The sequence below is a fragment of the Rhipicephalus microplus genome, chromosome 2, assembly GCF_043290135.1.
Source record: "Rhipicephalus microplus isolate Deutch F79 chromosome 2, USDA_Rmic, whole genome shotgun sequence".
Taxonomy (NCBI): Eukaryota; Metazoa; Arthropoda; class Arachnida; order Ixodida; family Ixodidae; genus Rhipicephalus; species Rhipicephalus microplus.
In genome coordinates, this window is record NC_134701.1 from 252,966,653 (window position 1) to 252,989,140 (window position 22,488).

Consider the following 22,488-nt stretch of genomic DNA (forward strand, 5'->3'; position numbering starts at 1 on the left):
TCCATCAGAACGACTAGATTGCATACCGTCAAATCACCTTTTGGTTCATAAAGCAGTTAAAATGTATTTGCGCCATGCATGCTTCTGCGTCACTTTGAACAGACAAAAAAAACTACATTTCTTTCAATTGTATTTATCCTGAGTATATTTCAATGTATAGTCAGATTAAAATGTTGCTGGTGTGCACTCTCTTCTTTATTAAGCTTCATGGTTTTCATAGGAACGTTAAACGCCACAAATCAATCAGTAATCATGGTTTTCATACGTGCTGATAAAAAAAAACTAGAAATATCGATGCGCAAATATTTGAGACCTTCTATTACATTCAAAAAGGCATTTTATTCTCGTACGATGACGCTTTTGGCTCGCGCTTAGCAAAGCCAGCAATGCAGAAACAACACACACGCACTAGCATGCGCGCCTTATACACGTGCAGCGCAGCTCCAGAAATGACAGCTTTCTCGCTAGGTCGCACAGACAACTATCACCTTAGCGCCAGACTAGCGCTAAGCTCTACAAGCCGTTTGATCTGACCGCGTATATAACCCGTTAGATGAGCCTGTGCAGCCAGTATCAATCACGCTGCACATGCTCCGCCCGGTCGAAACCGTCTGCGCGCCGTCAATAATGCATCGGGCGGGCTTACTCCTTATGGGGGCATCATCGAAAGCGATGACCGGCCTCTCCCACGCCAACGATATGATCCGAGCAGTGGTGCCGACCACCCGGTACGTCGGAGCTGGAGGGGGATCTGCAACATTCAAGGAGAGCGATAAGCCGAAGACGCCCCGGCATGGCAGCCGGTCATATTGACTACTCTGCGCCCGGCGTTGCAGAATTAAACAAGTCCGGCACCATGCTTGTCATCGTTTGAGGGCATAGACAATCGCAGTCAATTATTTACGCCGCTTTTTCGCGAGTTGATTTGATGTACGGCTTATATTTTTGAAGAAATTTCGATTATCTCTATTTCTGACGCCATGGCTCGTAAGGGCAATACGACCATCTGTAACCAGCAAACCATAGTGTGAAAGATGGCTTCGACATCAATGTTTTGCTTTGTTTTCCACGTTGGCTGAATGAAAGATTGAGCTGGACGGATGTTTTCAGCATAACGCAAGCATGAGTTATGAATGTATATTTATCATAGCATTATTTGTTTTTCTATTTAACTTCTGATAAAATAAAATCCCTGAAGTTTGTCATTTTCGGTTGTCATTTTCGGTTGTCATTTTGACTGAAGTTATCATTTTCGGTGTCGAATTCTGTGAGTACGAGAGAAAGGAAAAGAAGATGTGATTTTTAACCAGAACAAATGACTAGTTTGTTACGCTAAACCAAGTGTGGAAAAAAACAGTAAAAAATGTAAAGCAGATAGATAGATAGATAGATAGATAGATAGATAGATAGATAGATAGATAGATAGATAGATAGATAGATAGATAGATAGATAGATAGATAGATAGATAGATAGATAGATAGATAGATAGATAGATAGATAGATAGATAGATAGATAGATAGATAGATAGATAGATAGATAGATAGATAGATAGATAGATAGATAGATAGATAGATAGATAGATAGATAGATAGATAGATAGATAGATAGATAGATAGATAGATAGATAGATAGATAGATAGATAGATAGATAGATAGATAGATAGATAGATAGATAGATAGATGGATAGATGGATAGATGGATAGATAGATAGATAGATAGATAGATAGATAGATAGATAGATAGATAGATAGATAGATAGATAGATAGATAGATAGATAGATAGATAGATAGATAGATAGATAGATAGATAGATAGATAGATAGATAGGACACTCAACCGTTGCTGACGGCCCCGTTTTGTCTGTTGTAGAATGAACAATGACATGAGTATTAAGAGCGTAGTGTGTATCTAATCATCCGGTTGCTTTGCTCACCAGCAACTAGCGTGCGCACGGAGTGCGTTCTGGACGGAGGCCCTGGTCCCTTGGAGTAGTTGTAGGACTGCACGAGCACCTCGTAGCGGGTGTCCCTGTCCAAGCCGGTGAGCACGCCTTCTCGTTCGTGCAGCGTCTGGTAGCGGATGGGCTCTGGCGACCCCTCGCGCCTGTAGGCCACGTAGTAACCGTCCACGCGGTTGCTGCCACCGGGCCCCGATTGTCCGGGCGAGGAAGAAACGTCCTGATTGCAAGCAATATCAATCAATCAATCAATCAATCAATCAATCAATCAATCAATAACCATTTATTCATTTGTTCGGCAAGTCATAGTCATGGACATTTACTAATTAGTTAAATGCTTGCTAGTTATTACGTATGACCACTGACTGAAATACATGGCCTGCTAGCATCATGCTCGTATGTGCAGAGGTTAGCGGAATGTGTTCGCTCGATAGAGTTCACCAAACAAAATAATGGGTTTTTTTCTCAATATTTAATTATATTTCCTAACAACCAAGTGAAAAGGGATAGCCATTACCATAAAATGGTGACAACGACTTTTCCGCTTAATTTTGCACCAACAAAAAGTAAAAGAACGAACGCATGAATCTATCGACTGCTACGTGCTACGTAATTGGACAGCCCAGTGCAAAGCAAACGCTTTTGAGTGCGTGAGATCTCATGTGAATAGGGTAAGAAACGAACATAGTACGTGGCTTTGCGTGGAAACGCTGTACGGTTTAATAAAATATGCAGTGTACGCCCCACAGGTGGAAGAAAATAAAAAACAACAATGCAGTGAATGAACAGATTTAAGAACGCACGAAGTTTGTATAAATTTTATATACACAGAACACATTGCTATCGTCATAGCTTTGAATGATAATTTTCCTTCCGTTCATCCTGTTTATCGCTGAAGATTGATAGCTGATTTGTCATTGCCCTAGCTCTATTTAATGTAAAACTATAAGGACTCTGCGGTGACATCAGTGGGAATAGCTTCTGGTTGTATTACCTGTGGAGCGACAGTTATGCTCACCTCAAATTTTATTGCGATGCTCCTGGAATCGATCGGCGTGAGGTGAACACTCGTTGGCGCATTTCGAGGAGCGGCAATAACAAATACCAGGAAAAAGAAAGCTGAAAATTCGGCAGATCCCACGTACTCTGCAATCGATGTTATGTGAAGAATGCGGAGGGAAGGTGACTGTGGTGAAACTTTTTTTTAATGAGCGAAACGCTACGAAATGACGCTGAAGGTATATACAAATGTATGCGCAGACATATGTAGGACAGTCGCATATGTTCTGTATAACCAGTTCGTATGCAGCTGCACAATGATGCTAACAGCAACATGAATATTAACAAGACCAAATGCGGTTAGTTGGTCTTTAGCGTTCGAATTTGTGATCCTAATAGGTTTTCTAGGGATGTACTTGCCATAGCATTCTTTTAGCGGGACGGCTCAGTGCTTTCCCATAGTTGAGTACGAAGTACTCTAAATCGTTAAACACTTTTTTCTAAACATGCCACCTCTGGATAGTGCCGCGTAGACCAACATGTGAGCATTGCGCTGAAGTATACAACTGATGTTAACCCGATGAGACGCCTGTATCATAAGAGCACATATGTAATATTTAAGAGATTAGACATGGAGCACTCCACCTACAACTGACATTTCACCAGCATTGCGTCTGTATAGCGCCTTTTTCGAAAGAAGTTTTGAGACCTGGCGCGTCTCTGATAGAATACTTCATTGTCACGCAGAATGCTTGGGTTCGATTACTGCCAGCCCTCTGACATTAATTCTTTGCAAACGTCTTGTCAACACTGCCAATGTCAGTTTTTCTTAACGCTCTCGCATTTAAATTACCAATGTGCGTTCTCACCATTCATGGGTAGGTATAAACTATCAATCCCCAGTCGCGTATATCCACATACCATGTCCTATGCTGACTGGGTATATGTCACACGCATCTAGTGAAAAGGGTCTGACGACGTACGCGACAGGAGTTTCACGTTATTCATGTCACGACCAGCCAGAAGTATTGGCGATGCCCTCTTACGTTCGTATATTAATTTTGGTCAGCTTCAAGTTAATAATAATAATAATAATAATAATAATAATAATAATAATAATAATAATAATAATAATAATAATAAATAGAGTTTATCGTCCCAAACCACCAGAGGCTCTTGACCGTGCACCCAGATCTGAGCAAACGAGCGTAAAGCATTTTCGCCTCCACTGAAAATGCAACCACCGCAGCCGGGATTCGATCCCGCGACTTGAAGGAAGCTTATTAAAAGGACGATCACTAGAGCACCCAGACGTAGGCGGCTAAACGATAGACAGGTACAAAGATAGAAAGGCTGAAAGTGCCTTCAGTTTGCCGAGAAATGATTCGCATTTAAAAATTGTCTATGTTGTTTTTTATTGTTCTCTCTGACACGAAAGCCTTAATTTGGAGAAATTTTCAAGAAAAGCAAAAAAAACGTAGCCAGAGCACAACGAAAGGGTTCTGATTCACCTTACTTCTGGTATTTTGTGTGTGACTGACCAAAACGCCAGTGCAGGCTCCCTCGAAAAGAGATAAAACAAAGTCCAAGAACTATTAACCAAGGCTTTTGGATGACCGGCCTCCGTCGGAATACAGAAATTCGCAACATCGGCAGAATTTGATGCCAAGTTCGGCCCATGGTTCGTCTAAGGAAGCAGCGCAAGCGCGACAGTGCGTCCTGCGTTCCAAAGACGTGTGCAACGCCCTTAATTAAATTACCTTTTTAAAAATATTTTTTTTCTGCCTTTCGCATGTTGAAAGGTTACGCGTCCCACTTTAATATTTGCTGTATCATATATATAGGTTCCATACGAAAACACATTGAATTATTAGAATGGCATGTGGAATGTTTGAGTAGGGTTTTTACTTTCTCGTTTAGCCATGCTTTCAAGCCTTACTTTCCCACTCCCGTTCAACTCGTACGCAACACCACTCTCTCTATTCCAAGATTGTGGAGTTCCTTTAAAACGTGGAACAAGGCGGCAATACTCCCTTTTGTACACGTAGTTTTTCGATTTATGACTAGGTCAATGTTCCGATTCTACCTTGCTACTGTTATCAGACCGATAACCTAATTTTATTTACCGATGAATGCAACTTCCGAATCCGTGTTCTGCGAAACGGATATAAAATTAGGATCTTGTCTGTTTTGAACGCCAAAGCCAGTTCGACTGAACAATAATTAAAAATTGTCTCAGCACACATCCTTCACTGCTACTGCCATGGCCACCATTGGGATATCACTGATATAATCTCAATTATCGTAGGGAGTCAGAAGCTTGCTATAACCATAATTGTCGCATTTGAAAATAACCCCAAGGGAGGTGTGACCCCTAAAAGTCGGAACAAATTTTCTCAAAACATAAGACAAGGAGCGAAAAGACGAACACAACGCGCTCTTTTCAAACTAAAGTTCATTCAAAAGCTGGGCACATTTACAGAAAAAAAATAAAAACAGAGAAAAAAGCAAGATGTTGAAAAACGTGCCAAGTTAAGAAATCAATGTTGACGTCGACAACATAAAACTTAGCAAGGTACTTCTACCATCCTTTTGACAGGTATTCTTGCTACCACGAAATACGCGCGTTTAGAAAGGGATAAAAAAAACCATCAACGATTCGAATCGGTTTATCGAGTTGACCTCAAACTCACGTTCGTCGTCGGTGTGCACCTCCAGGGGCAAGGTGTAGCTGCCGGGACCCAGTGCGTTCTCCGCTCGCACGGTGAACAGGTACGAGGCAGCGGGCACCAGTCCTCGCACGGTAACCTTCGTCTCGGTGCCAGACACCGCCACGCTGTCCTCCCACGTTCCTATACAATATGAATATAAATGCTTCCGGTTGCTCGAATGTACATGCCTACAAGGGCCCCTCTGGTGGTGGCTCTCCTTTCATGTTACAATTATGTCATGCTTACATTATGAAGATATGCTGCTATAGTTGACGGATGAATGGAAGAACTACAATTGAGTCCTACAGGTCGCACTAGATTTATATTAAGAAACTTAAAGGTTGATTGATTGATATGCGAAGTTTAACGTCCCAAAACCATCATATGATAATGAGAGACGCCGTAGTGGAGGACTTTGGAAATTTCGACCACCTGGGGTTCTTTAACGTGAAACCAAATGTGAGCACACGGGCCTACACCATTTTCGCCTCCATCGAAAATGGAGCCGTCGCAGCCGGGATTCAATCCCGCGACCTGCGGGTCAGCAGCCGATTACCTAAGCCACTATAGACCACCGCTGCGGGCCAACAAACTTAAAGAGGCCATGCCACGACCACGCATTAATTCGTGCATATAAGCGAAAAATAGACGTAAAGGGTGCATTGTACATGTACATAAGTGAAAAAAAAATGCACTGCACAATAACTTTTGGGGTACAGAATAAGCACTAAAGTCGCCGGCACCAGACACCACCCACGGACGGTGATCGCCATTTTGCCATGGCATGTGTGACGCCATATTTTGCATGGAGCGCAGCTTTGGTTTTCTGCCATAGTTTCAGCCGCCGCGAATCGTTCAATTTCAATATCAAGCCGAAGAAAGCGGAAATGGGTTAATGGCACGCGCGGCACGGCACACAAAATCATTTGAAAGGATTCATATGCTCGCAGAGAAAAACAGCTTGCTACGCCACAGATCGCGAGTGCGCCTGTGTTGCCCGACTTTTAGGCCGCTGACGTCATATAAAAACATTCAAATATAAATTAAGTTCTTCAGAATATGCACTAAAATTTAGCAAATGCGCTAAATGGTAATTGTGAACGCACAAGGAATATCTCACATAACACAGATTATGATCAAAAATGGAGTTTAATGGCCATTGTAAACACACAGGACTTCAGGGTAGAACTTAATAAAAGAAATAGAAGCAATGTTATTCTGTTTAAAATCACATTTTGAGTCAATCCCGAAACAAGTTACCTTCTTTATTTGTCCATCTCAGCAGGTACTGTGATCAGGGAAGGTTTCCATTAAAAGGCTCAGTCCAGGCAAGCCGCACATATCTGCTGGACGCTTCGCTGACTTGTAGGCTTTCGGGTACGCCGGGTACGTCTGACAAGAAAAAAAAAAGTTGACCTGAGCGGGAAGTTGAAACTACAAGAACTCTAGCCTTCACAGAAGAAAAAATACGCACGATTGTTGTATGAAGCGTTGAATAAATTTAATCACACTTATCCGAGGCCTTAGTGTTATTTTTATGACACTGCAATTTATATTTCACTAGCATATACGCATTAGTGTACAACGTTCGCGAATAAAAAACAAAATTCTGGGGCCGTAATTGGGAAAACCACGGGCGATTATGAGGCGCACCGTAGCAAGACGCTTCGGATTAATTCCACCCGGAGTTATTTAACGAGCACTCAAATCTTATTGCAACATCTATTGATGCTTTACATCCCAAAACAATGATATGATTATGAGAGACGCTGTAGGAGAAAGCTTTGCAAGTTTCAACAAGTTGGGCGCTTATTTGACGTACCCTTAAAGCTAAGTACACATCAAGGCCTCGAGCATTCCATTTCCGTCGAAATGCGGCTGCCGAAACCGGGATTTGATGTCGCGATCTGCAGCCAGTTAAGTACCGTAAACATTGCCAGAACATCGTGGCTGGTTCTTAGTCTCACGAGTGAGTTCGCCGACCTATACGTACAACTCAAAAGTTTGGAGGAAGACGTCGACATCAGATGCTCGTACCCTGCACTGTCAGCTGCACGTTGTTTGTGTCCTCTCCGTAGTCGTTGGAAGCGTGACAGGTGAACACGGCGTCGTCAGACTTTTGGATGTTCATGATTGTCAGCGTAGACTTGGGCCTCTTGACGTCAGCGTGCTGCGTTTGCGTGTACCTCAAAGAAAAAAAAGAAACACGTATTCGCTTGTCGCGTGAGGGAAGTGAAAGCGGATATAAAGTTTGGTCGTGTTTTAAATCGGCTTTGCTGCTTGAAATTTGAATTAATAAGGACGCAGTACGCCACCTAAAACATTGGACTTAGCTGGCTAATTGTATTGGAAATGAAAGTAAGGTAAGTGTGCTCTGCCTTTAAAAAAAACAACGAATTCAGAAGGAATGACGTAATATTGTAGTAGCGTAAAATTTAATACTCGTGTTCTTCATTCACACAAAGAAACAAAAAGTTTGGTGAATAGAAACTGACATTGACGTGATAATGCGCTTTGAGTGAGTTGTGATTCAAACTTTGCGAGGACCTACATCTGAAATATAGTTTTAATAAATTTTCAAGAATAAAACTCATGTTTCCCAAATTAAATTAGAGTGAAGTAGGGGTCAGTTATACACAAGCTTCAACGCAAATGGACGGTTGAAGATATATGCTGCCCAATTACATATGAATGCAAAAAAAAAAAAAACGCGTTGCAGTAGACATAGTATATCAGGCAAGTTAACTCACTGTGTGTGCTTTGCGAGACTGTATAGGCTTAACTTATATATTCTACGAAAAAGAAGCTTCTTTGGTACTAATCAGTTTGGAATACTTGTTTGGACTAGTCAGTTTGTGTGTACCGCTTAGTGGTGGGTTTTCTTGGATTTCGTTGCGAAGCTCTCATTGTTTCTAACGGGCGTCTTGTAGTTGCTTAGCAGACACACCGTGCATGAACTGGTGAAAGAGTATAGTTATAAATAGTTATAATTGCACTGCGCACAGTGCAGATACCTGTGATCTCCGAGAGCTGCGACGGGCACTCCGTCCTTGAGCCACCAGAGGCGCATGGGTGTGTCTCCAGCCTCCGGTTCGCACTGGAGGTGCACCGTACTTCCCCGCTTGGCGGACGTGGTCGACTCCTTGGGTGACAGACGAGGACTGCCTGCGCAACGAAACAAAAAGATATAATTTGGGCAGACATGCCTCTAAGCATCCCCACAGATTTGCGTGGCTCGCGTTTTCGTCAACGATTTCACTGTGGGCTCAGTTTAAAAGCGTGTTTTGCTCAAGGCACGCAGTTTAGCCACCTCGAGCGCCATCCAGCGGCTTGAGGAGACTGTGGCGAAGCAACGGAGAAAAGGCGCGGAGGCACCCGAGTAACTGTCGAAGTACAATATCCTCAAGGTCTAGGCTCCGAAATTATCGGAATAGCCGTAATCTTAACATAGGGAAGATCCGCGCCTTGTGAGGCCGGGCATTTCCTTCACGCCGGATGTATAAATAAATGTCATTTCTCTCTCTCTAGCCACCTCGAGCACAAAGGTGCACTTATATCAGGAACCATCGTATGTATATCACTCGTGAATTACTTGCTACACGTGTATTAGCAAGATACCAAACTTCAGATTCTCATCACGGGAGCAGGATTTTACGTTGACGGTATAGGCGGAGCGCAATCCCGAGCAAAAGCAATCATAAACTGCAGGTTCGACTGGTAGGAAAGCACGACCCAGCATCGTTTTTCTCACTCACTGCGTACGGTGAGGCGCACCACCTTGGAGAGTTCAGCGCCGACGCCGTTGGAGGCCTCGCAGAGGTAGAGACCCGCGTCGCCAGTCTCCAGACTGCGCACGCTCAGAAATCCGTTGACGAGCACGTGCACTCGGGAGGTGCTCACCAGGGCGCGATAGGGGCCGCCGTCCCAACCTGTAGAGATGAAAATAGTCCAAGAAGCAGCGTTGGCTGGAATAATATACCAAGTTGGCTTTCTTTAGGGGACGATGGATGTCAGCGAAAAATAATCAGAAGAGAAGGACCGAGGTATATGAACAGCACTTACTCTTAGCAGGAAGTCCCCGTGACTATTCATACTTAACAGCTGAATTAACATCCCAGCCTAGTATTAAATATTGATCGCTGGAGATAACACAGTTATACTTGCTAACAAGTTGAAGAGGTTTGTGTTATAGTAATATCTGCCTAATTATTAACATATGGAAGACTCATCGCGATCGGCATTGTAAGGTTCCCGATAGTTACAGAAGTCATTTCATCTACAATAATACCGTGCTGAACTAATAGAAGTGACGCTTCGGCGAGATGCTTCGATAGAAAGACTGAACTATCCTGTGCTCTTACTGATCGCCTACGGCAGCATGCGTGCTTGCTGAGAGTTACGCAAAACGTGCTTTGGAATGACATTTCACCTAACACGAACTCAATTGTTCAAGCATTAGTGCGTCTTTTTTCATGTGTACAACCTTGTGAGAAGTGGTCTTTACTTATGGCAGACGGTTGATTTTAAGGGCTTGTGATATAACGTAGAGAGAAAGAGAGAGAGAAACTTTGGCAGAAAAGTAACTAGATTATCACGTTTCCTGCACAGTTTGTTTTCTATTCCGTGTTACAACTGCTCCTTTTCCATTTTCGCTGAGTACGTTTACAAGTGTTCGGTCACTAACTCAAACGCGCTGCAGCTATATGTTAATAATGCGCGTGCTATATAACATCTCGTAACTAGGAGGTGAATATTGCTTTTCTGGATACGTTATACAGTGACAACCTAACGGTGCGAAGAGTACAAGACAAGCGCTAACCCTACGCATTTTTAGACCATCATCAATTATTTTGCACGGGCTGGCACCAAAGAAAATCTTCCTGAATTTTCCTCGGATGCTTGTTTTGCTTTTTCATCCCCATTCATTACGACACCAATCCCATTTCCAAGCGACAGGCCAATCCCATCTTAACGTTGCCTTGTTCTTTCGCACATCCGTTCTCAGCCCGAGACTAATTCCTTTAATGACTGCCTAGAAAAAGATAAACGAAAGCGAAAACGTAATTTAATTCAACCTTCCTCTCAGAAGTTTTGCCCCGGAATCAATTGTCGGTTAGTGGCCGCGATATGCTTGTGCTCATTCTCGCTGCGAGACTTCTCGTTTGTTGAATTGCTGGATATCCTGCAGCTGGGTCCGACGGTATGCAACGGTGCGCGTTTCTCCTTTTCCATCGCCCATCTTTGTTTCTTACTTCCCTCTACTCCTTTCTCGTTCCCTGTTCTCTCCTTTTCTTGCCGTCTCTTCAGCTCTTACGCTGCCGCGCAGATTCCAAAATGATATTCGGCGTGCAAGGCGAGAACAGACGCGTGACGTCGCGATATATATGCGCATATCTTAAACGCGGATCCGCGCGAGAGAAAGCGAGGGGGCAAGGAGGAAAAAAACCAAAACAAATCGAGGTTTGGCTGGAGGGCTAGCGCGCGCACGGGACCCGTTATTTCTCGCTGAATCTCTGCATTCGCGAATCTCTCACTGGAGCGGGTCATTCCCGCTCTTGCCGTCCTCTCCGTTTCGCGGCGCTATAGTCGCGGCAAATGCCGACGCCGCCGCGCCGTTCCTCGCGCCTGCATTCCGAGACCGTCTTCTTCGGCTGCCTCATCGCCAGTCTGCACCTCCGCGTCCTTGCTTTCTTTCAAAACAAGATAAGCAGATACGAACAAAAAAGAACTCCGGGTCTGCTATTGCCTCCTTCGCTTTGTTTTGTGACACCGACTTCTCGCGTGAAGGCGCCGCCTCTGTGCTGCTGCTGCTGCTGCTGCTTTTTGACCCGCTTTCTGACGTCGCTTCGCTTGTTGTTTTCTGCTGCATTCCGCGGTATTCATTCCACCCTGTCCTGCTAGGAGGGAACACCACCCCGCCCCTCACTTTCTATTTTGTTTATATATGTTCTACGCCTCCGCAAATTTCTGGCGGCACGTGCATGATGACGCTTTTTTTTTCGCACATGCAAACACGCAAGAGAATGCGCATGCGCAAAAACGTACAATAGAGGCACAGGGTGAAAAAAGTAAACGCATTACAAAAAACACAGACACACTGGCAATGTAAGAAAGAACACATGCACAGATATTAAGATCTGTGCGAAGGACGGCAAAAATAAACACGCACATACACACAAAGGGGGAAAGAGATGTTCAAATTTGCACGTTCAGCAACGCCAGTGCTTCATAAGGCGCCTTAGCCTGACACAGCATGCGTGACTAATTTTTTATGTGTTTACCTTAGGCGCTTATTTGCGTTTACGGATGAAGAGAGAGTGCTGGGAAAGAAAGAAAGTGTTTCCCCACATGTTTTTTTTTTTCGCATAACGAAACCGTCGTGACCTCATTGGACCTCGGAAAGGAAAATGAACAACTTCTCAGAATGGGGAAGGTTCTATGAGAACGTAAGTAAAAAAAATAAAACCGAAATGAGACAGAGAGACTAAACGGGTGAAGAGGAAGAGAAGTGATTCAAACGAGTTGCGAACGAAAGGTGATGGCTGAAAAGAAAGCACGGCAGAGGAGTATAACGCGAAGCGAAAAACTTTTCGTGGCGGCGTCTTAGGAAACGACCTTCGCATGGCCACGTCGCTGCCGTTTGAATAATAATAAGTGGGAGCAGGTGGCACATTTGTTTGCGACGATGGTTTGGGTGGGACGATGGTTTGGGAGGAGGCGGGGGTCGGATTCTTTGAGAGAGAGAGAGAGAGAGAGAGAAAGAAAACGTGGCATCGTCAAGTCGACGCTATCGCTGACTGGCACTCGGCTGCCGCTTCGATTTCCTCCGCGCGAGCGAACTCTCTACGGTGACCCCCGAGGCGCATCTGATTGCGCTGCAAGCCGGACTATTTTCTGGTGAGAGGTGCTTCAAAGGCAGTTGCGTGCGTACGTACTTGCTTTCGTAAGGAAAAAAAAGAAATGCGTTTAACCAGAGCGTATGAGAATTGAAGAAAGTTGAGCCAGTTGTTCCCGATTTGCGACAAATCGTAAATGTTGTAATTTTCGTTGCGTTATTGGGGTGATGTCAGAAAGTGTACTTGTGATACATTTTGATACTGCGATGTTCAGCGGCCCGGGCCCGCGTTTAAGCTTAAATTAGAAGGGAAGAATCTTGTAAGGTTTTTCATGTTTCCACCTGTGTTGCCACTATTGATGAATTCAGGACAAATAAACTTTAATTCAAAAAGGTGTGGAGATACGGCCACAAGACACCAAGACAACACAAACGCCGTGTTTGTTACGGATTCCCCTGGTGGCTCTTTGCATTTCATTGAATAAAATTTGACGAAGTAGTTCCCACCCTTTAAGTACTGCCGAGAAAACGCGAATTCTTGTGCTGGCTTCTAAAAGGACATACGTGACTCGTGTGATGCTTGTAGCGAAATAGCTACGCCCACCTGCAGCTTCATTGCTCCGTCTCAGTAAAGTCGCGCTCTTCTGCCGAGATCTCTTCACGTATCTACGGGCGCCAGTGCCCGAAAGTTGTGAAGCTTGATTTCACATATACCATGTGACGGTGACGTTCATGCGTTACGCTTGCATCTGCTGCGAGGTAGCACAATGTCAGATAACGCTTTTAAACAGGGAACAGAACGGTGAGTGTGTTCGTTCATGCCGCTTACCCGACGCCGTCTTCCAGCGTATGTGCGGCGGTGGCTCGCCTTCCGCCTGGCAGTCGACCACTACCGAGTGACCGGTGACTGCGACCACGTCCTTGGGCTCCGATCTCCAGCTCGGGGCCACTGCCGAAGATTAGATAATTGAAACCGTCGATATTCTTGTCAAGTTAAGCCAGTAAACACGAAACTCTTTATTTGCCGAAGTTATTTACATTTTCGACAAGGCGCATGAGTGGACAAGGACCAATGTGCTTAGATTAGAGTGTCATGTACTCTTCTATGTGACAGACAAGTACACTTCAATACTTCTGGCAAAGAACTTACGGTACATCTAACATATCTCGAAAACTTGACCCCCCGCCCCCTCCCCGACTATCCCCCCAACACAAGCACGTAGTGTCCAGCTTTTGTTGTGATTTATGGTAAGTGAACATTTACGTAATCGCCTAAGTGTCATGCTATCCAAGTTAGCACATGACGTGAATGCTTATTTGGATAAACTGCGCGTCGAGAATATCATGTAACTCAGACAATGAAGCACGACACGCGCGCTTGCATGGTCTCTGTGAGTTGTGGTATTGTTTATCCCCGCAGAAGGGCCACAGCAAACTTAAATAGAAATCACCAACGAATACGATACTGTCTAATGCATGTTCTGAGTGCAGCTTCAGGTTGGAGTAGCTTATTTGTAAATTTGTTTTGTTGTGTTATTGTGAGGACTTGTTTAATTAAAAAAAGAGATAGATCTGTCAGACGAAATGAACACATTTAAACGAGTACATTTAAACGAGTACACATTTGAACAAGTACTATTTGAAGAAATTGGCCAAGCCTTCAAGGTTCAATTGAAAACAGCAGTAACACAAAGACACACATTGAGTTGTATGAGTCCAGAAAACTTTCCCAATGTAAACTTGCAAGGAGTTGAATCCAAAGGTGCCCTTTTTATACGCTAAACTTAAGTGTTCTATCCTACTCCTGGTAAAATGATCGCCACCGCCATCTGAGTTAGTTCTGACTTCACTCTTGAACATAACTTCCTCTCCAATCTTTTAAACCTCCTTGAAGTTGGCCAATGAGGTTAAAAAGCACATTGAATTGAATAACAATGACGATGCAAGTGACTGACCTTTGACCCTGAGCACGGTGCTGTGACTAGCGGTCGCCCAGGCGTTTGACGCGCGGCAGGTGTAGTTGCCGTTGTCCTGCGGCGTAAGGGCGTCCATCGATATCGTGGACATGAAGCCGTCCGGGCGCACGGATTTGGTGAAAGGCGCGTCGTCCTTGAGCCATTCGATGACGATTGGTGGCTCGCCGGCGTGCACGAAGCAACTGAGTGCGGCACGCATGCCTTCCTGGAGTACGTCCAGCCACCGGAATGGCGTGATCTGCGGCCCAGCTGCGAGGGAAGCCCGAAGATTCAGTGGCGAATGAGCTCTGGAAACGTACTACGAATGGGCGCTTCTGTTTCGATCCGTTAGCGAAATTGAATATACAATTTTTTTTACATTTTTTGACAAGTCCTAACTGTTCACGTAATTATCCACATTTGTCATATAACTCTCCATAAGGATAAATTTTTACTCTCCTTGGAGATCATAATACCTCTTAGTGTCGTGGGAGGCGCGACTTTCCGAAAGAGTATTAACTTTAAAGAGGGTTCATTATTTGACATCTTAGGACATACCAAAAAGAGCAATGGGTATTCTCAGAATGTCGGCACGAGGAGCAGCCAACGTGATGCTTCACCGCCTCATTTAGTTAGGGCCTGTCATCACTCCACCAATCACGATGAAAGATACTACAACACTTCTTCGGCCTCTAACGCTCCTCCTCCTCTAATTCGAAATCTGTGATGTCGGCCGATGTTCATCCAAGATTGCCAAATTAGCTATAGAAAGCTATCGCTTTAAAACAGGCGGCACATAGAACTGAGTTTACTGCGCTAGAATAAAGGGCACCACAGAGAAGCCCCCTCTTTCGCCTTCCCATTCAAGAACCTATCTCCACTGATCGCACTACCTCGACTCCGGAAAGTCGATTTCAGCGATGCTCCTCGGGTGGAGTTGTCATTGCGGATGAGTGATAATTGGCAAAATTCTTTGAGAAACCAGGCAGCGTGTTCGGTTGAGCGGCGTCTCTTTGCTCAACTCGCTCGAGCGAGGGCCGAACTTCTTGCTTAGGGGAGCGCGCATTTGGTTAGCAAAAAAACACACGACAGCAAGGATGCTCCTAACGAAATCCGTGATCCCGTAACAAACATGTCGAGCCAATTAGCCCAATCATTGACCATATTGAAGCTAACTTCTAGTCGAGGTATTTCTGGTAATGCGAGGTTTAGTGCATATATTTCACGCGTACTATGACAACGAAAAGAAGCGCTTATAGTAAGAGTGGCTTTCCGCACAGTCAAACCACGACATGCCTTGAGCGTCGCTAGGCGAATCTGTGCTTTCAGTCGGCGTCGCCGTTGAGATAAAATCTTGCTCTGGCTGGCGCTATCCCACTGCGTGTTTTCCGAGTACCAGGCAGAACTTGCAAATGATAAATACACGGTTCGATGACATCAGCCGCAGTAAGACTCTAGCGCTACGGTGGCGCAGACTGAAAGCACGGATACCACACTCATCAACAGGTATGTGTCAGTTCGGCAGGGCCAAACGCCACGCTTTTAAAGACGATAGTCTTTCTTGGGGACCTTTGACGGAAAAATTTTGGTCTGTCTGTCTGTACATTTGCCTGTTTGTCCGCCCTAACGATACCTCAAACGGCATCAAACGGCCAACCCCATCCGCCGGGCCCACCAACATTGCTCAAGGTTTAGCGTTCATCGTTGTGTGATTGTCAATTAAAAAAGCAAATATTGCGCATATCTGAGGCGCCATAACTACATCTCTATGTTTTGTATGTCTGCCTTTATACTAGAACAGGCACACACAAGTAACTGGAAGGACTCTAGCGTTTAACGCGCTGCGCTGACAGTGCAACGCGATGCTCAAGAAGGTGTTTCCAACGCTTTGCTACGACGACTCGGTGGTGGCACCTTTCCCGTCGCTTTGAATTCTACACCTTATCACCTCTGTGACTAAGGCGAATCTTTCTCCGCGGTAGCGCACGCCTTCGTTTTGGAAGATAACTGCCAGATGGCGCTCGTGCCTAAGATGCCTAGATGCGCTTGTTCGCCACCGTTACACGCTCGAGGCACGCTAACGCAGCGCCTTCAGAATACCATTCACCGATTTTCTTGCGCAGAACATCAAAGAAACGTTTTTGTTCACTCTCTTCAGACGCAAGACTATCGTTTTTCGACGACATTTACAGTGTGACATGTAGATTCAGGCCAATTTTTCACGGCTCACGTAGTACTTTTATAACCAAGCGCAGGTCGTGTGATCTTATACCGGCAGCGCAGGTCTCATTTTAGACGGAGGCAGAAATGCTTAAGGCCCGTGCACATTGAGGTGCACTTTAAAGAACCCCAAGAGGTCAAAATTTTTGGAGCCCCCAGTACGGAAGCCTTTGTGCCTAGTGTGGAGTCGAGGTGACGATGGCTTTTACTGTCTTGTGCATTTTCTTAGCGCCGGACTGGTTCTGGGACACCTTTGTTCACGTTTGACAGAGAGGAAATCAGCCCACCTTGACTGCACCTTCTTGCTTGGAATGCGTCGAAACTTTTCGTCGGGTTCACAGACGCCGAAAGAACTTCAATGCGGATGACGGTCATAACAGCTTTCTTTCAACCCACCTTTGCAAGAAGCACTCATTCATTGCATTAAACATGTACGATGGTGCACTGGCAAGCAAGCATTAACTGTTCGTGCATTAAGCTGTGACTGCGCGCTGCTGTTGCCCAATCTTGGTGTTGATGCGTTTTAAAGGGACACAAAAGGCAAATATTAAGTCGATATTGATTGCTGAAATAGCGGTCCAGAAACCTGGTAGTGGTACTTGTGTGCAAAAAAAAACTGCAGATTGTAAAATAAAATTACGTTTCAATGGTGCCCGTCGCGTTAGCACACTTCAAACCCCCCTCCTGAAAGTTGCCATCTCACGTCACTATCACCATGCGCAACGTTGCCCAGCTTTACTGAGCGGCCACCAACACTAGTAGCAGCAGAGCGAAAGTAGTGGGAGGCACAGCAGCAACAATGGCCATTGAACGATTTTCTGCCATGGTCTCCAAGATGGTAGGCGTGCACGGCCTGTCCAGTTTGACCAGGAAAAAATAGAATTTTTTAACCACTCGCGCCATTCCTCGTAGTAATGTCCGGCGCTTCTGTTTTCCATGAAGCAAATAGAAACAAGCAAGCAGTATTACGTCTCTTGATGCATGGATGGTTCTTTATTTAGTGCAGCTAGTTCGATTACCTGTGGTTATTTGTAGGGGTAAATTCTGGAGTCATCGGGTTCATTTTGCGAATGTCCTCGTTGTACATGTGTTACCTTAATTTCTCGGTAAGTAGGGTAGCGGTGTTGATATAATATAGTCGTTTTAGACATTGTCATACATTGAGAATTCACTTTGACATGAAATGTTATTTCGCTTTTGTGTCCCTTTAATTCATTTAAAATTATACACGCATTTTCCTTGTTCGCTCAAAATGGGCATAGCCTTTACGGCAACTTTTGAAGTTTTATATGGTGCTTCTTCAAAGCATCAAAGCCACGGATCTTTTTTTTTTCAAGCTTTAAGTGGCACGGCTTGCCTTTTATGAATGCTCTCAATGACAACGCTGGTTAAAGAAGTGGGTACCACATTCATGAACTCCATCTTGTGCCTTACCTGTGGACTCATTAGCTGTAGCACTTGCAGATACGTTAAGTTCTTTGCTGCTGTGGCTTTTTCGATTGCGGAATAACAAGTTCTTCTTACATCGGTTTCAAAAATTAATCCTTATCAACCACTTCAACATCTCTTTCTTCGCAGTTTTCACGCTTATGCCTTAGTCTTTTCAGATGCAATTTATGGAGAACTAACTGTCCGCAAGTGCGCAAAGCTTACGCAACATTACTTACGGACACATATTTTATTGCTGCAAAATAATGCCATAGCACGTAGATTTATAAATACTAAGGTTATCAGTTAACCTGATTTCGATTGAAATTAAATATCTATCTATTCTGAATGGATGAAAGAGTGCGACGTTATCTCGAAGAAACAAAGTTTGAGACCACTACTGAGTGCACTGTAGTTAAAAGTGAGCGTAGCGACTACGTGTTTGTTCTGCCCGTATGAGAACTCTTGTATAGGCCTATGTAGGATTGTATGTGTATATGTGCTAATTTGTTTTTTTACCTTCTTTATTTGTAACAATCAAGTGAAAAAGGGTAGCCGTCGCAAATTAACGATGACAACAACTCCTTGTTTATTTTCTATTTCAATAAAAAAACGGACATAGTAAAAGCCGCCCCCCCCCCTTTTTTTTTTGTGAAGAACAAGATTAGTGAGAACTAACGGACAAGACTCGTAATCGTGGCTACTAGCGACGCTAGCACTCCAACATTTAAAGGGCTCGTAAACCACCTCCGATATTTTTTGGAACGTTTCAAGTAAGCACGCGCATCGTGTGGAGAATGCTGTCGCGATCAACAATTCTACACGTGGCATCGCTACGAGCCCCCGGCGAGCCACAAATTCCAAGAAACTATCGCTCAGGCTTTCCGGGCCTGTTGTGCCTCCGCATGAGGCGTCGTTCCAGTATCTCCGACGCGCCGATCCAAACATGCCGTGATTGGTCGAGCAAGAGCATACGACTTCCGGTCAGTCGGCAAGAAGCTGTCCACGCTGCTCTCTGTTCGTAGTGTTTCCAGCGTGCGTGCGTGTGCTCACGAATCAGCTGTGGATGTTATACGGAACGTTGTGTCCCCGTGTGGGTCCATCGTGTTGGCGATCCTTTGGACGCATGCGGGCAACGCAGGCATCATACCGGCACGACTCGTATGGGCAAGGCAGCCGCGATTCGACAACAAGCACGCAGCTACAAATCAACTGACGGAGTTGACAGACGGTGTCGCGCAAGCCGGAAGTGGACAATGTTTCAAGCAGCACGTTAGCGATGATGTATACCACGTGAGATTGGGAGGGAAGGGGCGCTCGGCGAGAGGGCAAAGCGGTTTTGGGAGAAAATACCACGGAGAGTAGCGCAAGAGAGAGCGAAAGGAGGGATCGTTGCGGTTTCGATAGTTAAACGCGTCGAACTTCGCTATTGCGGCACTGTTTCGAGAAATTCTCACGGCTTCGTGTTAGTCGTACACTCGTGCACAATTTCCTCATAATAACCGAATTTCGACCTCAGGGTGGTTTGCGGACCCTTTAAATGCACATATATACCCCATAAAGTACACAGGGGGCATGACCGGTGCTCGAGCTTTGTTGGTAGAGCATTGGATATATTGCTCGAATGTCGCAGGTTCCGTTTCTGCCAGTCGCAAGTTATCTTTTTGTCCGCTTTACTTTTTTCTCACATTTACACCATAATTACTACGAACAACATACCCTACATACTTTCCTTGGCTTTTTTGTCTGTTAGGTCTCGTAATTTATCCTGATATCATTCATCTTCGGTTATTGCATAAATAAAAAAACAAATATGAGGCTACAAATAGGGTTTAATTTTGTTTTCGGTTACGTTCATTTTAAGCAAAGAAAAGTCACAATGTCGACGTGGCTTCCAGGAAGGGACACGTCGAAGAACTCGTCGAACATGGTAGTGCCTTCAGCGAAGTGACCACACGCCAAGAGTAAATGCGATATCAAATTTAATGAAGATATTACGATGCATAAGGTTCAATTTATTGATATCGTTATGCATCTTGCACTTTCTCAGGCACTTCTCGGCACAACTAGCGTATACAAGCGGTGCACACGTATGTGTACAAGGCGTGTCAAAGGCTTCGAGTTCACTAAAGTGAGCCTTCATGCACGGCAGAAGTGCCGGTCTTACTTCTGACGATGACGCGGATGGCCTGCTGCACAGCGGGACCCGCGGGACTGTCGACGGAGCAGCTGTACTCTCCGGAATCCTTGGCCTTCGTCAGGGTCTCCAGCAGTAGCGTGCCATTGGGGAACACGGTCTGCCTTTGGTTCACCGGAAGTTCACTGCCGTCTGCGAAGTAAGAGGCGTAGTGGGAACACTCGCTTCTCATGCGGCTTGTGGATTTCACGGCGGTACAGACAGCGCACGACAGGCAAAGGATGCAAGATATGCGTAACGTGCACACTCCGTCTTGTCGCTATCAATAGATATTCAGATTGAGATAGTCGGTGTTGTATTTTTCGTGTTTATTTCCTTTTTCTTGGTGTTACCAAGGGACGAAAGGACGAACAAAGCAAAACTAGACGTGTAGCTGCTCATTGTCGCTATTGCCCCTTCACATTTTAAGATGCGAAGCATTTCTTAGCGAACTTCGGCGTCTTTGAGCGTATCTATCTATCTATCTATCTATCTATCTATCTAACCCCTTACGTTTGGGTGCTCTCGTGGTCACCCCCTTAAATTGGCGTGAACAAAAATTTGCATGGGAGGGTAAGATGGTTTGACGAATAGGACGCGCTGGTCAAGAACTGAATATTGCCACATTCCCGTCGCGTACGTCGTCAAACAGTTCGCGCCAGACAGCGGCACATACTCATGGGCGGGTATGTGCCACTTGTATGCGGGTATGTGCCACAGGTCATTGACACTTAGTATCTAACCACGAACGGCGAGAACACACATGGGCAATTTTAACGCGTGAGCGTTAAGAAATATCATACGTTCGTAGCGTCGACCCGACAAATGGAAATAATAAATGTCAGGGCCCCAGCTGCAATCGAACCCAAGCATTCTGCGCGGCAATGAAGCATTTTACCACAAAGCTACGACAGATCTCGGAACTTCTTTTCAAATAGACGCTAATCTTCGTGAAACGTCAATAGTGCATGGTTGCCGTGCTGCCAACCCAATTTTTTAAACCTTACGTGAGTACTCCTTTGATACAGCCGTCACGTCGGGTTAACGTTATTTGTGGTTAGTTGCCACGCGCTGAAGTTGATTTATGTATCAGTGTCCAGGGCCAGCATCCTCGCGAGCATCAGAGCTTCATGTCAGCTGCCGGTGTTGCTAATACGCATGTTCCAGTTGGCATCGTCGCGCAAGTGCAAACAGCCTGTTATATAAGCATCTACAACTCTTCAACCAATGTCTGTGCGTGCAACACTTGAACATATATTATGCGTCATTTCCTGACATGTCGCCCAATAAAAAAAAATTGTAACACGGTCACCTTCCCTCCGCATGCTTCGCATAACGTCGATTCTCAGGTACGTGGTCTGGCTAACCTCCCAGTCCTTCCTCATTTATTCCTCCTCCTCAGGTACGTGGGACCTGCCGATTTTTTTTCGCTTATCTAGGACGACCATACTTTTAGTACAGAAGCACGTTTCATGATATTGGCGCCGGAACTTTTAAAGAGAAAAAAAGCAGTGAACGCAATACTATGGTAACATTTACAACACGCCCGTCATACTTCTGTGAACTTTCAGTAAAAATCTAGTTGTTGTGGCACACTATAAACACGCATAAAACAAGGGAGATTAAAGTGTGGTACAATTGCTTTTGTTTACTGAGCAAAACGAACATCGATGTAGTGACCACACCTTTGAACCAAGTGATCTTGTCGTACGGGTATCCGCCGAATGGGCACCGCAGCACTGTGCGGTGTCCGTCCAGCGCGGTGATGTTGTACGCCGGCCGAGTGAAGAGCGGACCGCGCACGTCAAGCCTGAAGTCATGCACCACTCGTCCCGCAGCATTGCTCGCCACACACTGGTAATTCCCCGAGTCTGATGGCTCCACCGACGTCCAGTTGAGGAAGCTGACCGCATCGCCCGTCACCGAGTCGCTGGTTGACCATAGACGCAAACGAGGACCGCTGCCGGACACGGGCCACGCACCGTCCAACGTCCACGTGATCGAGGGTGCCGGGTCGCCCGATGCCCGGCACCCTAGGCTCGCGGGAGACTTGGGGCTTAGGCTTCCTGAGGTGCCGTACGTTCGCTCCATGCGTGGTGCTCGCTCTGCGAAAATATGCAATGTGAATGGAGCAGTGACTGAAATGCAACTTGCAAAACCTACTATTGTTTCTGTGATAGCCTTGAGTTTTTAATGGACCCTTC

General features: G+C 45.2%; 1 protein-coding gene across 1 annotated transcript in view; it reads right to left on the reverse strand.

Moving 5' to 3' along the window:
• Nucleotides 1–2,041: 2,041 nt before the first annotated feature.
• LOC142794588 (cell adhesion molecule Dscam2-like) overlaps nt 2,042–22,488 on the reverse strand; it is a 108,405-nt gene continuing 87,958 nt past the window's right edge. Inside the window, exons 8-17 of the mRNA XM_075885911.1 lie at nt 21,970–22,389; nt 20,276–20,437; nt 14,461–14,730; nt 13,335–13,454; nt 9,426–9,599; nt 8,685–8,835; nt 7,708–7,856; nt 6,931–7,062; nt 5,653–5,811; nt 2,042–2,180 (exon numbers count right to left, since the gene is read on the reverse strand). Coding sequence (XP_075742026.1) covers nt 6,965–7,062; nt 7,708–7,856; nt 8,685–8,835; nt 9,426–9,599; nt 13,335–13,454; nt 14,461–14,730; nt 20,276–20,437; nt 21,970–22,389 — 1,544 coding nt within the window. The 3' untranslated portion in view covers nt 2,042–2,180; nt 5,653–5,811; nt 6,931–6,964. The remainder of the gene's footprint in view (nt 2,181–5,652; nt 5,812–6,930; nt 7,063–7,707; nt 7,857–8,684; nt 8,836–9,425; nt 9,600–13,334; nt 13,455–14,460; nt 14,731–20,275; nt 20,438–21,969; nt 22,390–22,488) is intronic.